Below are 17,204 nucleotides of genomic sequence, written 5' to 3' on the forward strand. Positions count from 1 at the left end.
ACTCCCAGCAGCAGGAGGTCACGACTTGTGTCGTGGCAGCAGCATCCATTTTGTGATGCTGGGGCTCTGGTTAACTTTAACCGGGTAAGTAGGTTACAACATGTCTTCTCCCTCTAGAAGGGAGGGATAATATCCTCATCCCCAGAAATGGGATGGGGGTATTATTCCAAAGTGTTCGACACCTTACACGACATGTTTTGATAAAGCCAAACCATAGTTACCATAACCGTTTAAGATTATAAGGCACTTTAAGAGTATATGGTAGGCTATATCATAGAACAGCTATAAGGACATGGTTCCGAAAGCTGCAGACAGGCTCAGCTCATGCTAGAGCACCATCTCACATGTTACCAAGCACTCTACCTCCAGGATTGTTAAGGCCTGCCATAGGAGTGGCTGATAGGTACACGTGTCTATATATAAGATAGGTATAGGAATACTACACCTAAGCAAGGGGTGATTACACGACCTTGCCCCAGCTGAGTGATCAGCCAGTTGTGTCATAATGGAAGGCCAGGCCAGGGCTGGCATAATACATGCTGCAGCCCCTGGTAGGCCTAGGGTACACCTATGCCCTGGGTACCTAAGGTACACTGTACAGGGGCCAATAAGGTGATCCTATCCAAATGGGTTATGCACCTAAAGTACATAGTATCAATTTAGACAGAGAACAGCAGGGCTGTGGGTCTGGTTAGCAGGCCCACAGCCACATCTAAGTCGAAAACCAGTAAAGCAAAAGCAAAAAGTGGGGGTGAACATAGAAAGCAGACCCTACTCTCCTACACATGGTGCTATACTTACACAAGTGAGTACCATATACTAAGCCAGACTCTCACAAGGAGTGTCTCTTTTAAGGAAAAATAAATCCGAGGATGAGGGAGTGTCTCCTCTTAGGAAAAGTAAATCTGGGGAAGAGGGAGTGTCTCCACCTAGGAAAAGTAAATCCAGGGAAGAGGGAGTGCCTCCTCTTTGGAAAAATACATCTGGGAAAGCGGGAGTGTCTCCTCGTAGGAAAAATAAATCCTGGGATGATGGAATGACTCCTCTTAGGAAAAGTAAATCAGAGGGAAATGTAGTGTCTCCTTTTAGTAAAAGTACGTTCAGGGAAGAGGGAGTGTCTCTTCTTAGGAAAATTAAATCTGAGGATGAAGGAGTGTCGCCTCTAAGTAAAAGTAAATCAGAGGAAGAGAGAGTGTCTCCTGAAAGGCAAAGTAAATTTGGGGATGATAGAGTGTCTCCTCTTCTGTTTTTGTTCTAACCCTGACTGCAATGCCAGGGCAGTCTGCCAAGGTTTTCCTTGATTGTCACTTGGTAGATTCATCTCAGTCTCCAATATCTTGTCTTCGAACTCAAACCTGTGCCATCTGAGAACATTCTGTGAGAGATCAAGGCCTGTGCCTCTTATTCTCCCAGGAAAATCGTTGAGCAATGCACGTTTTTATCTAGATTTCGATGTCCTGGTCATGATGTGGAAGTGGGTAGAATAAGTGACTCAGGACTGCCCACATCAAAGCCCCCAATGCTTCAGACCCATGTTACAGTGAAAGAAATGGCTGCTTTGTGGGCTAGCAGTGCACCTGTGTGAAACATAGCAGCTACATCTATTCCCAAAGACCCTCCCAGCCTGGTGGTCATTGACATTGTCTGCCCAACCTTGAATAGGGGCTGATGATTAAAATTCACAACATCTTTCTCTTTTGCAGATACATGTGGCACTCGCAGACCTGGCCAAGGCCAATAACATCCCAGATACCCCAGACAGCATCTTCAACTACTTGATTGAGCGTGTGAGGAACAACCTGCATATCGTGCTGTGCATGAGTCCTGTCGGGGACCCCTTCAGGTGAGCAGGGTATTGTTGGGCAGGAAGTGGGTACTATACAGGGCCGTACTGGTAACCCAAAGCGTCCCTGGCAAATTTTGTCAGACCAGCCCCCATACAGTGCATAGGGAGCGAGGAGAGAGGATGTGGCCTAATGGCTAGGGCAGTTGATCTCAAATCTGGGGAACCGGGTTTGAGTCTCGGCAATGACGCTCAACATCCTGTGATTCTGGGCAAATCACTTAATCTCCCCGTTCCTAACAAAAATTAATGTGTGCTTATGTAAATGCAACTGGAGCTCATGTAAAGCGCTCTGATACCCGATACCTTCGGGTCAAGTTCGAACTATATAAAAAGAGGCTGACGACTTCTAGGGTGGCTCTCCCCCAAGAAACTTTTGTGAAAAAGAAAAACCAAAATGGTGCATTTTACAACGCATTTTTTATTACATATTTAACTGTATTTACTTTCAAAGCATATTAAATAGTAAATGAGGACCTGACATAAGCACCCAGGCCAGAAAGCATGGGAATGTCACACATATGCACCCAGGCTATAAACTGTGGAAATATCACACATAAGCACCAATGCCATAAACCATGGAAATGTCCCACATAAGCACCCAGGCCATAAAGCATGGAAATGTCACACATAAGCACCCAGGCCAGAAAGCATGGGAATGTCACACACAAGCACCCAGTCCATAAATCGTGGAAATGTCCCACATAAGCCCTCAGTCCATAAACCATGGAGATGTCACACATAAGCTGCCAGGCCAGAAAGCATGGGGAGTCACACATAAGCCCTCAGGCCAGAAAGCATGGAAGTGTCACACATAAGCCCTCAGGCCAGACAACTTAGAAATGTCACACATAAGCACCCAGGTCATAAACCGTGGAAATGTCACACACAAGCACCAAGGCCATAACTGTGGTAAAGCCACACATAGGCCTCCATCCCGACGTGGATCGTGACCAGCGCCGTCGGACGCCGGATCCGGGGCCGAGAGGGGTTTTTATGCCCCTGTTCACTCCTGGGGCCCCTTTTCAACCAGAATCGCACCCAGATACTGAGGAGGAGGACTGGGAGGGGTCAGACGACCCTCTAGCTGGCGAGAAGATGGAACAGGACTGGAGAGAGAAACAGGGGGATGCCAGTAGTTTGGACACCTCGCCTGACCTTGGCATGTTGTCTCCTGTTACCGTGGCCACGGAGGAGTGGGCATCGTATGCTGTGGTGTTGCCTAGGGCGGCCGAGGCTTTCAACCTCAAGCCTCCTATCGTGGCGTTCAGGACTAACCTTCTGACAGAGGTGCTTCAACCGGCTGCAAGCTCTTCGGAGCCCTTGCTTCCGTTTAATGAGGCCCTCACCGACATCCTTTTGGGCACGTGGTCCAGGCCCAACTCGGGGGCTCCCGTGGACAGGATGATCGCCCAACGCCACCACCGGCTCTGGGCGACCCCACTTTCCTTTCCCAACACCCCACCCCGGAGAGGTTGGTGGTCCAAGCTTCCAATTCCAAAAGCGCCTTCCCTATCTCTCCACCGGAAAGGGAATCCAAGAAGCTGGATCATCTTGGAAAGAAAATGTTCTCTTACGCCAGCTTAGGACTGTGGTCCGTAAACACCGCATGTTTCTTGGGCCGTTATTCCCACTCTGTGTGGGATACGGTGGAGCAAGTGCTGCCTCAGTGTATGGAGGAGGCCCGGGCAGTGTTGCCGCCGGAAGGGATGCAGCAAAGTTTGCGATACGTTGTGGGCTGCATACCGCCGACTTTCTGGGCAGGACCATTCCAGCGTCGGTAGCGCTTCGACGCTACGCCTGAATGAGGTCGACTGGTTTCTCTGGGGTTGTCCAGAACACCTTGATGGACATGCCCTTTGATGGCCGTCGCCTTTTTGGCGACAAAGCAGACAACGCTGTAGAGTGTTTCAAGGACTCACGAGCTACGGCCAAGTCCTTGGGCCTCTCCACCCACCCTGCGTAGTCTGCTTTTTGCCCCTTTCGTGGCTACGGAAGGAGTGCCCCGCTATGTCCCACCCAGAGCCACAGGCCGCAGCAAGTTACCCAACCTTCGCGCGGCTGGGGACGTGGGAACCAACGCCATGGTTCCGGGGGCCGCCAGCGGCTGGGCCTGTCCACCAGCCCCCACTCTACAGCAGCCTTCAAACGCCTGTGGGCGGCAGGATCCGCCATCACCTCCCCCACTGGTGCAACATCACGTCAGACAGGTGGGTTTTGCAGGTAGTCCGAAGGGGCTACTCCCTCCCCATTGAGACTACCCCTCCAGCCATGCTACCAAGATACCACCGCATGTCGTAGGATCCCCTGGCCCTTCTCCAGCACGAAGCTACGTCTCTCTTGGCCAAGGGAGCCATCAAGCGCGTTCCTGTCCCAGAAGTAGGTCGTTGTTGTTACTCCCACTACATTCTGGTCCCCAAGCAGGACAAGGGCCTGCGTTCTATCTTGGATCTCAAGGACTTCAACCGCTTTCTCTAGAAGGAGAAGTTCAAAATGATGACGCTTGCTCAGGTCTTGTCTGCCCTCGACCCGCAAGACTGGATGGTAGCGTTGGACTTGCTGGATGCTTATTTTCACATCCCCGTCCTGCCGGCCCACGGGCGTTACCTGCGGTTCACGGTAGGCCGCGAGCATTTCCAGTTTACGGTGCTCCCCTTTGGCCTTACCAGCGCCCCTCGTGTGTTCACGAAAATGATGGCGGTGGTCGCAACTCACCTGCGCAGATCAGGGGTGTCAGTCTTCCCCTATCTCTACAACTGGCTGTTGAAGGCCGGCACGCCCAGGCAGTCGTTTCCCACCTCCAGACTACGGCCGACCTCCTGCATTCTCTGGGATTCTCTGTCAATGTGCCGAAGTCACACCTGATTCCCTCTCAGAAGCTCCTCTTCGTCGGAGCGGTTCTGGACACAACGCGGTTTTGGGTCTACCCTCCCGAAAGACGAGTCCGGGACATTCAGGCTATGATTCCGATCTTTCAGCCTATGTCCTGGGATTTGGTCTGAATGACCCTGAGGCTGCTGGGCCTCATGGCCTCCTGTACCCTGCTGGTCGATCATGCCAGGTGGCACCTGAAGTTCCAGTGGGTGCAGCATCGGGGCAATCTCTCCGATTGCATCCAGATCTCGGAGACCACTGCTCAACAACTGCAGTGGTGGCTCACAAACCAGGATTGGGTCAATGGCAGATCCCTCTCCCTTCCCCAAACAGAAAAACATGGTGGTAACGGATGCATCCCTTCCGGGATGGGGCGGCCACATGGGAGAAGCGGAGAACAGAGGCCTCTGGTCTCTGGTGGTGTCCGGGCTTCACATCAGCCTTCTAGAGCTCCTGGCGATTCGTCTTGCGCTGAAAGCATGCCTTCCCTCTTTCTGGGGAAGAGTAGTGCAGGTGTTCACAGACAACACCACCGCCATGTGGTACTGCAACAAACAGGGTGGGGTGGGGTCGTGGACACTATGTCAAGAGGCCCTTCATCTCTGGACATGGCTGGAACATCAGGGCATATCCCTAGTGGTTCAACCCCTGTCAGGTTCCCTGAATGCCAGGGTGGACGAACTCAGCCGCAGGTGCATGATGGCTCACGAATGGCATCTTCACTCGGAGGTGGTGCAAGGTCTCTTTCGACAGTAGGGAGAGCCTTGGTTAGATTTATTCGCCACCGAAGAGAACGTGCAATGTCAGCAATTCTGCGCGTTGTAATTTCCAAGGCAGCACACGCTAGGCGATGCTTTTCGTCGCGAGTGGAGTTGCGGTCTGTTGTACGCCTTTCCACCTATACCACTTCTGCCCAGAGTGCTGAAGAAGATCAGGTGCGACCGGGCCCAAGTCATTCTTGTGGCTCCAGACTGGGCACGGAGAGTATGGTATCCCGAGCTGCTCATCATGGCCATCGATCCTCCGACCCATCTGCCTCTTCCGGAGGGGACGGTCCTCCGTCCAAACCTGTCCGGCCTCCACCTCCTTGCGTGGAGATTGAGCGGCTGCAGTTGACGTCTTTCGACCTGCCTCCTGAAGTCTGCGATGTAATTCTGGCAGCCAGGCGTCCCTCCACTAAGTCGGTATACGCCTGCCGGTGGAACAAATTTGTTGCATGGTGCACAGCAAAGGCTGTGGATCCCCTCTCTGCCCCTCTTTCTGAGATTCTTCTGTTCCTTCTTTGTTTGGCCCAGCAGGGCTCTGCTCTGGGCACTATCAAGGGCTATCTCTCGGCCACCTATGTCTTCCTTCGGCTTCCAGATCAGCCTTCCCTTTTCAAGTCCCCGGTGGTAAACCGCTTCTTGAAAGGCAAAACTCATCTCTTTCCTCCTATTCCTTTCGTTATGCCTCAGTGGGACTTGAACCTTGTTTTAACTTATTTAATGTGCGCTCCCTTCGAGCCGCTTCACAACTGTACTCTGAGGCTCTTAACTCTCAAAACTGCGTTCCTGGTGGCCATCACCTCTGCCAGACGGGTGAGTGAGCTCCAGGCGCTCTCTTCTAAGCCTCCTTTTCTATTTGTGCATCCGGACAAAGTTGTCCTCAGGACTCGTCCATCCTTCCTGCCTAAGGTCGTCACTGCCTTTCACATCGGGCAGACCATCACTTTGCCCACCTTCTTTCCGCATCCTTGGAAGGAGGAAGAGAGGCTCCACCTTCTGGACCCAAAATGTGCACTTTCTTTTTATTTAGATCGCACAAAACAGTTCCGGGTGGATGACCAGCTCTTTGTCAGGTACGCGGGTTTCAAGAAAGGTCGGGCCATACACAAGCGGACTATCTCCCGATGGGTCGTTCTGTGTATCAAGCAAAGCCTGCTATTCTCTGGCAAAGAAGGAGGCTCCAGTGAAGCTGTGCGCCCATTCCACCAGGGTAATGGCAGCAACTACTGCTTTGGGGCGAGGAGTGCCTTTCAACGACATCTGTCAGGCAGCTACGTGGGCATCGCTGCACATGTTCACAAAACACTACTGCCTGGACAGCCAAGACTGAAGAGACGGCTTCTTTGGCCGTTCTGTTCTCCAGGATTTTCTGGTGTAATTTCGGTTCGCAGACCCACCTCTGGGGTTGGTATTGCTGGGGTATCTATTCTAAGGTAAGGAATCTATAACTAACGTGTTTCTTTAGTTATAGATTCCTTACCGCTCCACCCATCCTCCCGGTTCTGCAAACTGATTTCTAGGGTTAAGGACATCCCTTCAGGGCCCTAGATTTGTGCACTAGTGGTCAGTGTCTTGCATGGCTCTGCGTTTCTGGCGCGGAAAGTCGTGTACAGAACTGACGTCAGCGCGCGAGGGCGGCGTCTATGTAGCTGCTGCAACATTATCCCTGCAACCACGACGCCAACGACGGACACGAAGTCGACCGACGCCACCTTCCGACGCGCAGAGGTACTGCTGATGAAAAAACTTTCGGGATCCAGTCTGACTCCTGGGGGTAATTCTAAGGTAAGGAATCTATACCTAACTAATGTTTCTAACAGATATATAGTTACCGAAGGTAAGTAACTTGTTCATTAATCACACCTCGCACACATAGTCTCTGAGCAGCTGGTTTGGTGCAGGATTGGGGTGATGACCATACTTCTGGCTCCATCCGCCTTCCTGTCTCACACCAGCCAGTGTGGCGACCAAAGTGACTGGCCCAGATGTGGAGCCTGGGTACGGGTGATCGCTTGTGAGCGCAGCCCCACCAGCTACTGACATGTCCTGGTGGCCGTAATGGCATCCTTGGGCACCGCCAGCACTGGGGCTAGCTGCCACACGGACAGCATCCCATCCTTGTCATAAATGTTGAGCCCTTGTGGCTCCAACATGCAGTATACTCTAGAAAAGGTTGTGGTAGTACTTTTTTGTAAAAACACTTACAATGGAAAAAGCATTCACCGCTTAGAGCTTCAATATGATTCAAAGAACAGGAATTTAATTCCATGAATTATGCAGGCATTTAATGCAATATAAAGTCAAAGCATTAATGATTAGCAACACAGTTGCTCCAATCAATAGCAGTGCATTCAAAATTTACAGTGTTCTCGTGAAGAAAAGGAAAGATAGGGTCAATGGTAGTGAGTCAGTGGGTGAGGGACAGGGTAAAGGTATGGTGACATATACACATTTGCTGTTACATAGAAATGGACCTTTCCAGCCTAGCGTAGGTCAGTTGTTCCCATATATGAACATGGCTCAAAGGTACATATTGCTTTAGTTATTCAATTCTTTGAGCTTGCGAACAGGTGGTAGATTGTCTACGTTTCGACCCCTTGGATATAGAGGGTGATTTGTTCCTCACGTTGGGGTTTTCTTCAGGTCAGGTCTGGGAAGAGCACCTAGGAATAATTGAAATAGGTGGGGTCAGTGTAGTGACGGTGTGTGCATAAGGGGTGAATGCTAGTAGAGGTGAAGTGACTGTCACCTACTTGTAGAGGGAAGGACGGTCAGTGTGCTTTCCCTTGTGGGCTATCAAGTAGCTCCTGAAATCTAAAGAGACATACAGTGTCAATGTAGCAGAGTGGTGTTGGGATATCTCACTCCATGTACAGTATTAGGGTAAAGGAGTGGGAACTCACTCAGCAGCAGTGGTTGCTGACAGGGTGAGAATTCTCCCACAGAAAAGACTAAATCATAATCAGGATCTGTTAAAAAGGGGGAACAACCTTTACAACGCAACTTTTACAACGCACTACCTTTACAACGCATTTTTTACAACGCATAATCCATTACAACGCATGACATTACAACGCATGACACTACAACGCATTTTTAAAAACTACCTTTACAACGCATTCCATTACAACGCATACTACCATTACAACGCATACCATTACAACACATAATATTACACTACACTATCCAACACTTACCCTACTGTTGCACCCCCTGGAGTTAGAATAGTAATTTTTACCCCTATACTATCCAACACTTACCCTACTGATGCACCCCCTGGAGTTAGAATAGTAATTTTTACCCCTATACTATCCAACACTTACCCTACTGATGCACCCCCTGGAGTTAGAATAGTAATTTTTACCCCTATACTATCCAACACTTACCCTACTGATGCACCCCCTGGAGTTAGAATAGTAATTTTTACCCCTATACTATCCAACACTTACCCTACTGATGCACCCCCTGGAGTTAGAATAGTAATTTTTACCCCTATACTATCCAACACTTACCCTACTGTTGCACCCCCTGGAGTTAGAATAGTAATTTTTACCCCTATACTATCCAACACTTACCCTACTGTTGCACCCCCTGGAGTTAGAATAGTAATTTTTACCCCTATACTATCCAACACTTACCCTACTGATGCACCCCCTGGAGTTAGAATAGTAATTTTTACCCCTATACTATCCAACACTTACCCTACTGTTGCACCCCCTGGAGTTAGAATAGTAATTTTTACCCCTATACTATCCAACACTTACCCTACTGTTGCACCCCCTGGAGTTAGAATAGTAATGTTTACCCCTATACTATCCAACACTTACCCTACTGTTGCACCCCCTGGAGTTAGAATAGTAATTTTTACCCCTATACTATCTAATACTTACCTTAAATGTAATTTAATATTATGCGTTGTAATGGTATGCGTTGTAAAGGTAGTATGCGTTGTAATGGAAATGCGTTGTAAAGGTATTTTTTTAAAAATGCGTTGTAGTGTCATGCGTTGTAATGTCATGCGTTGTAATGGATTATGCGTTGTAAAAAATGCGTTGTAAGTGCATGCGTTGTAAAAGTGTGCGTTGTAACGTCATACATCCGTTAAAAAGGAGAAAAGGAGGGGTCCATTAGAGGAATAACTCGCTTGCAAGCATAAACAAACATAGTTAGGTGGAAAAACGTGTTTACATCAGAGCTGCTCTGATGCGGACATAGCTTCCTGAAAAACCACAGGGTGATGACCTCTGTGTCATTGACAATGGTGGGAGTAAGAACGTTGCTGAAGTCATTTCCTTTGATGAAGGTAAAACAACTGGGGAGGCTGGTTGTGTGAGACAAATCGCTGCAACGTGCCTCGCCCAGCCCTCGTAGTCTATGCGATACAAATTATAGTAGAGGCCAGGTGGCACATTACAGCACCTCTCTCAGTCTCTAAAATCGCGTTCTTGCTGTGAGAAATTGGACTGGTATATGCTGTCCACAAGTTCTAGTGGACACCTTGTACCAGTCCAAACAACCCCTATTGATGATTAGGTTAAAGACAACCTTTATTGAAAGCTATGCTAGTGGTAGCTATGTAGAGCAGCCTTCAGTTTCGAAGGAATGTAAAGCAGCTTGGTTTACCAGATTATAACCTCCGGAATGACCAAATGAAAGGAGAACCACACAAGGTGTGTGTGTGTGTGTGTGTATATATATATATATATATATATATATATATATATATATATATATATATATATATATAATTCACTGAAAAAACCATAGGTTTCACACAAGTTATAGTTAGCTGTACATTTCACTCGTAAAAAACCAATGAAATTCCACGTTATAGTTAGTGCAGGCAACTATAACTCACGCAACCGCAATCATCTGCTGATGCTAATACTGTATTTAGACACTTATTTGCCCATGTCTTCTTCCATTAAATTTTAGCTATACATATATTACAAATATTTTTTTTTCATAAAGACACATATGTCATTAGCAGAGGATTGCGGTCGCGTGAGTTATAGTTGCCTGCACTAACTATAACGTGGAATTTCATTGGTTTTTTACGAGTGAAATGTACAGCTAACTATAACTTGTGTGAAACCTATGGTTTTTTCAGTGAATTTGCAAGGTTTTTTAAATGCTAATTCCTATCTATAACGTGTGTGAAACCTATGGTTTTTTCAGTGAATTTGTACGGTTTTTTAAATGCTAAGTTACTTTACGCCGTTCGTGCCGTGCGCGCCCACTTCATGCAGTTCGTGCCGTGCGCGCACAGTGAGCACGCGGTGCGCTTCGCGCACCGTGTGCCCACTTAACGCAGTTAGTGCCTTGCACGCACGGTGGGCACGCGGTGCGCTACGCGCACCGCGTGCCCACGTTAGGCTGGATGGGCCATGTACGCACGATGCCCTTCGCGCACCGTCCGCACACGGATGACATATTATGCGCATCGTTCAGAAAGGTTTTCTATTAAGTGTTCATATTTTTTAATATATATGCCATGCACAAAGGGTGCACTGCGGGCACCTTTTGCACACGCGGGGGGGGAAGTGTGGATTTTGTTTTTTTTATTTAGTTTATTACCGTACGTGTACGGTAAGCGTAATCGACGTTTTTTCAACAAAAAAAAAATATATATTTTTTGGCCTTGGATGGCCTTCTGGCAAACCATAACCAAGGCTAATTGGTTAGGAGCTGTCTAGCCTGCCCCCTTTTTATGATATCCAACTTTGTTTTTCCTCCACCCCTCCGTGTGCGAGAGAGAAAATGGCGGCCGACACTTCCTGGTTTCGACCGATTCGAATGTTTACTAAGATCTAACAGCCAATCAGAATCGCGCTCGCGCACGGCACCGTACGCGTACGGTAAGCTTACGGTGCGCGCTCGGAGCGCGCTTACAGATATATATATTGATTTAAATGCTATTTTCTCAGGAACTACTGAACAGATTTACACCAGACCTACAAAAGGCACTTCCTTGACCTGAGGACTACCTCTCTGCCAAATTACAAGTAATTCTGTTCAGCCGTTCGGGCTGTAGCTGTGTCTAAAGGTCCTATGGAAAAATGCATGGGGAAAACGCGTTTTGGGACCCCCCTTTTTTCTCAGCCCCCGCATGACGAATCCCCCCGAGACTTTCAGGGTAGGAGCGGAGCGTAGCGCCCCATTAGTTTTGAAAATTTCGCGAGGATTCGTCGACCGGCGCCAAAGTTATTCCAAATAGAATGTTGTGGATTTCCTATGGAAACAGGGTCCTAACTATAACTACCTACTGGCGACCGCCAGTAGGTAATATATACATATATATATATTTATTTCTAAACACTCTCTACTAACCGCTTTATAAGATTAGAGAGCAAGGCACACAATATTACAGTACTAAAACGACAGTAAATTTCACAATATACAGTGGGCCCCAGGGGGCGACCAAACCATATATTAAAAAAGTGGTATAAGAACCACGACTTGACTAGACACAGTGCCTAGAGCATGTAGAATCGCTGGTACCCCAAGGAACCACCCAAGGTAGTGACACAGGGGACCCACGGGGGACGTGTGCAGTGTGAGAACACAGCCGCAAGCTCCGTACAATCCTATGGGAAAGTCACGGTTAGAATTTTAAAGAATAAGGACACTTAGGAGAGGACTTTGAGCAAACCCCTTTAGACTTAGGGGGTTCTAGGGCCAGCACCCACGGGAGCACCTGAGTACTCATGTTACCTAACCCAGGGAAGCTGGGTGCAAAGGTGTCAAATGGTGTCGGGATTCTTCGTTGTTTTCTATGGCGAGATCCTGCAAAGTGCTGCTGCCGTGAAGAGGAGAAGTGTCCGGTGTGATCCAAGCCTGGATCGGAGATGTGAAGAACCTGAAAGCAGAGGGGACAGAGTCTGGGTCACTTCAGGGTGACCAGGGGCACGGTAGACCAATACCCACCAATGTCGGGTGTTTCAGGTGCTTTAATGTGAGCCGATCGAGGCGCCCACCAGGGGGCAAACACTAGAAACAAAAGCAACTGTTTGTGAGTGCACAGAGAGTCTGCCGATGCCGTGGTTATCCTCGGATGAAGATCACTGCGTGACCGAAATGCATAAGGAACTGCCGGTTTTTTAATAAATTTGTCACCACAAGGAGTGCGACTCTATCCTTTCTCAGGTGAGAGGGTTTGAACAATATTTTTCGGCTTGGTCCAGCCGCGAGTTAACGCACCACCGAAGAAGGAGCGCCATGACTGCCCGAAGTAGGACCGTGTTGTAGTTTGGTGAAAGCCGTTAGGGTCAGTGGGCGCCGCCAAAGACTGAACTTTGGAAGGACTCCAGTACGCGGATTTGGTGTGCGAGGGAGCAGGTGACAAAAGGGAATTAAAGAACTTTGACGGCATCACCCACCAGAGGGCAATGATTTACGGACAATCTGGGCACTACAAATACCATCATGCTTTGCTGTGAGCCGATCGAGGCGCCCACCAGGGGGCAAACACTAGAAACAAAAGCAACTGTTTGTGAGTGCACAGAGAGTCTGCCGATGCCGTGGTTATCCTCGGATGAAGGTCACTGCGTGACCGAAATGCATAAGGAACTGCCGGTTTTTTAATAAATTTGTCACCACAAGGAGTGCGACTCTATCCTTTCTCAGGTGAGAGGGTTTGAACAATATTTTTCGGCTTGGTCCAGCCGCGAGTTAACGCACCACCAAAGAAGGAGCGCCATGACTGCCCGAAGTAGGACCGTGTTGTAGTTTGGTGAAAGCCGTTAGGGTCAGTGGGCGCCGCCAAAGACTGAACTTTGGAAGGACTCCAGTACGCGGATTTGGTGTGCGAGGGAGCAGGTGACAAAAGGGAATTAAAGAACTTTGACGGCATCACCCACCAGAGGGCAATGATTTACGGACAATCTGGGCACTACAAATACCATCATGCTTTGATGTGAGCCGATCGAGGCGCCCACCAGGGGGCAAACACTAGAAACAAAAGCAACTGTTTGTGAGTGCACAGAGAGTCTGCCGATGCCGTGGTTATCCTCGGATGAAGGTCACTGCGTGACCGAAATGCATAAGGAACTGCCGGTTTTTTAATAAATTTGTCACCACAAGGAGTGCGACTCTATCCTTTCTCAGGTGAGAGGGTTTGAACAATATTTTTCGGCTTGGTCCAGCCGCGAGTTAATGCACCACCGAAGAAGGAGCGCCATGACTGCCCGAAGTAGGACCGTGTTGTAGTTTGGTGAAAGCCGTTAGGGTCAGTGGGCGCCGCCAAAGACTGAACTTTGGAAGGACTCCAGTACGCGGATTTGGTGTGCGAGGGAGCAGGTGACAAAAGGGAATTAAAGAACTTTGACGGCATCACCCACCAGAGGGCAATGATTTACGGACAATCTGGGCACTACAAATACCATCATGCTTTGATGTGAGCCGATCGAGGCGCCCACCAGGGGGCAAACACTAGAAACAAAAGCAACTGTTTGTGAGTGCACAGAGAGTCTGCCGATGCCGTGGTTCTCCTCGGATGAAGGTCACTGCGTGACCAAAATGCATAAGGAACTGCTGTTTTTTAAATAAATTTGTCACCACAAGGAGTGCGACTCTATCCTTTCTCAGGTGAGAGGGTTTGAACAATATATATATATATATATATATATATATATATATATATATATATATATATATATATATATATATATATATATATATATATTTATTTCTAAACACTCTCTACTAACCTCTTTATAAGATTAGAGAGCAAGGCACACAATATTACAGTACTAAAACGACAGTAAATTTCACAATATACAGTGGGCCCCAGGGGGAGACCAAACCATATATTAAGAAAGTGGTATAAGAACCACGACTTGACTAGACACAGTGCCTAGAGCATGTAGAATCGCTGGGACCCCAAGAACCACCCAAGGTAGTGACACAGGGGACCCACGGGGGACGTGTGCAGTGTGAGAACACAGCCGCAAGCTCCGTACAATCCTATGGGAAAGTCACGGTTAGAATTTTAAAGAATAAGGACACTTAGGAGAGGACTTTGAGCAAACCCCTTTAGACTTAGGGGGTTCTAGGGCCAGCACCCACGGGAACACCTGAGTACTCATGTTACCTAACCCAGGGAAGCTGGGTGCAAAGGTGTCAAATGGTGTCGGGATTCTTCGTTGTTTTCTATGGCGAGATGCTGCAAAGTGCTGTTGCCGTGAAGAGGAGAAGTGTCCGGTGTGATCCAAGCCTGGATCGGAGATGTGAAGAACCTGAAAGCAGAGGGGACAGAGTCTGGGTCACTTCAGGGTGACCAGGGGCACGGTAGACCAATACCCACCAATGTCGGGTGTTTCAGGTGCGAAGAGGTGAAGCTTGACTCCGCTGCTACGGGGACCAGGAGACGTCGACGACGACCAAAGTCCGCAGGCGAGCTGTCCTATGAAGGATGTCGAGTGCTGAGGGGTTGGTGTCCGGATTGGAGACCAACAAGCTTTGTCAACGGCAACCCACACGGTGAGAGTAAAAAGGCTTTGGTGTGGACCAGCAAGGTCCTGTGGACTCCCCAAGCGATGGAGAGTCAGGGCACGTCTGGAGCAACCAGGAAAGCCCACTGAAAGTTAAAGTACCCTTCTCAGGGACCCACAAGTCGACGGACAAGGGCTCGCGAAGGGACCTCAAGAGGAATCACTAAATACCAGCCCCGGGACACTCGTGGAATGTAGGCCAGTAATCTTCGGTGGAATCACTGCTCGGGTCTGGACTACAAGTAGCCCAAAGCACAGCCTCAGGGATCGCCAAAAAGCATATGCTGCTGCAAATCTGCACGGTGTCCAGAGGTTCGGGTTGCACGGTCCCCACGAGGGCTTTGGATCTCAGGTTTGCTGAGAGCACGGATCGGCCGCGGGGAAGCTTGGAAAACCACCTCCTGTGTTGCAAAATCTTCGGAGTCCTTCAGGAGCTGCGTAGTTGCAAACCGGACAGATGCGTCTTTGCTGCCTGCCTTACAGGGGAGTAACACCTTTACTCCAAGGGAGATTTTTCGGTCATCCAACGTCGTGTAAATAGTTGAAGTTCTGGGATTCTGTAGCAGAGTTTCGTCCAGGTAAATCTAAAGTCCTGTAGCCAGGGGTTCCCACTTTATACCCAAGGAAGGGGTGGGTCAAACTCTGGGGACCCACCTATGGGAGGGTCAGGACAGAGGGGTGGCTGCACCCATGTCCTTTGTCCAGTTTCACGCCAGAGCAGGGGCTGGTAGCCCCTGCAACCGGTTTGAGCTGGACCATGCACAGGGACACCAAATGTGCCACCAGTGCAGACATCAAAGCACTCTCAGAGTGCACCAACCCAGCCCCAATACACTAAAGCCTGTCTGGGAGGTGGTCACACCTCCCTGTGACAGGAAACCTATTGTCCAGCCGTCCCCTACCAGAGTTTCGGCCAGCAGCAGGAGGGCAGACTTGTGTCTGTGGCTGGCAGCATCCATTTTGTGATGCCAGGGCTTGCAAAGATGGTACCTGGTGTACCGTTGCTGTCATATTTCTCCCTCTAGTAGGGTGGAATCATACCTTCCACACCCGTTACTGGTGTGGAGGTATGATTCCAAGGTGTTTGACACCAAACACGACATGTTTCCATGCAGTCGTTTTAAAGTTAGCATTTACCGCGAGGTTTTAATGCACTTACAAGTACATGGTATGGCTGCATCACAGACAACCCCGGAATAGAGGTTCCGAAAGCTGCAGAGGGGCTCTGCTCATGCATGCGTGCCCTCTTACATAAAACCCAGCACCCTGCCTTCAGGATTGATAAGGCCTGCCATAGGGGTGACTGATAAGTTTATATGTGCAGTGATATGGAGAGATATAGTGAACCTATATCTAAGTAAGGGGTGCATGCACCACCTTACACAGGCTTCTGTAGCAGACCTGTTGTGTCATTTTGAATGGTCTCCCAGGGGTGGCATAATACATGCTGCAGCCCCTGAGAAGCCTCTGTGGTACCTATGCCCTGGGTTTATAGTATACCATATACTAGGGACTTATGAGGGTACCCCAGATTCCAATTTGGAGTGTACCTAAGGTACTGGTAATCAATTTAGAGAGGAAGCAGCTAGGCTGGGGTTCTGGTAAGCAGGGCCCCAGCCAGACTAAAGTAAAAAAAAACAGTGAAACATCAGCAAAAAGTGGGGGTAACTATAAGAAGCAGATCCTACTCTCCTACACTTGCGCCTTAGTGGGATCACCCGAGTCAAGGGGTTGACTGGGCTCAGCAGTCTGCGGGTGGACTAGCACGGGACAAAGACATGCATTGTCTAACCTCATATTGTCTGTCAGAGCTACGCATTGGCAGTCTCTGCGTCACAAAGCAGCGAGTCACTAAACAAATACCTATGGAAATCCGTACATGTCTACTGAAATGGCAGTTCCATGTGCTGTCTCAAGCATTGCCGTACTGGCAGACGAGCAAGCGTACAGCACATAGCTGCCAAGGTTTCAGATTGTTATGTGTGACATTTTTTACATTTCAGTGCAATTATGAGTGGCATTTCAGCCACTATGAGTGACAGTTTCTCACGAGCAAAACCAAGCAATGAAGTCCATGGGAATGGATAAATATTACAAATGGTACCCTTCTGAGCTGTGAGAAACTCGAAAAAGATCTTTAAACTGCTGCAGAGCACTTCCTATTAATCACAAAACATCTGCTTTTCATAACTAGGTGCATTTTGTACTGTGGAAATTGGATGTGCATTCAGT

At 48.8% G+C, this 17,204-nt stretch overlaps 1 protein-coding gene across 1 annotated transcript in view; it reads left to right on the plus strand.

Annotated features, from left to right (window-relative positions):
- DNAH2 (dynein axonemal heavy chain 2) overlaps window positions 1-17,204 on the plus strand; it is a 2,945,517-nt gene that overhangs the window by 2,002,448 nt on the left and 925,865 nt on the right. The window contains exon 58 of the mRNA XM_085638712.1: window positions 1,704-1,843. Coding sequence (XP_085494838.1) covers window positions 1,704-1,843 — 140 coding nt within the window. The remainder of the gene's footprint in view (window positions 1-1,703; window positions 1,844-17,204) is intronic.

This window comes from Triturus cristatus, chromosome 12 (genome assembly GCF_964204655.1).
Source record: "Triturus cristatus chromosome 12, aTriCri1.1, whole genome shotgun sequence".
In the NCBI taxonomy this organism is placed as follows: domain Eukaryota; kingdom Metazoa; phylum Chordata; class Amphibia; order Caudata; family Salamandridae; genus Triturus; species Triturus cristatus.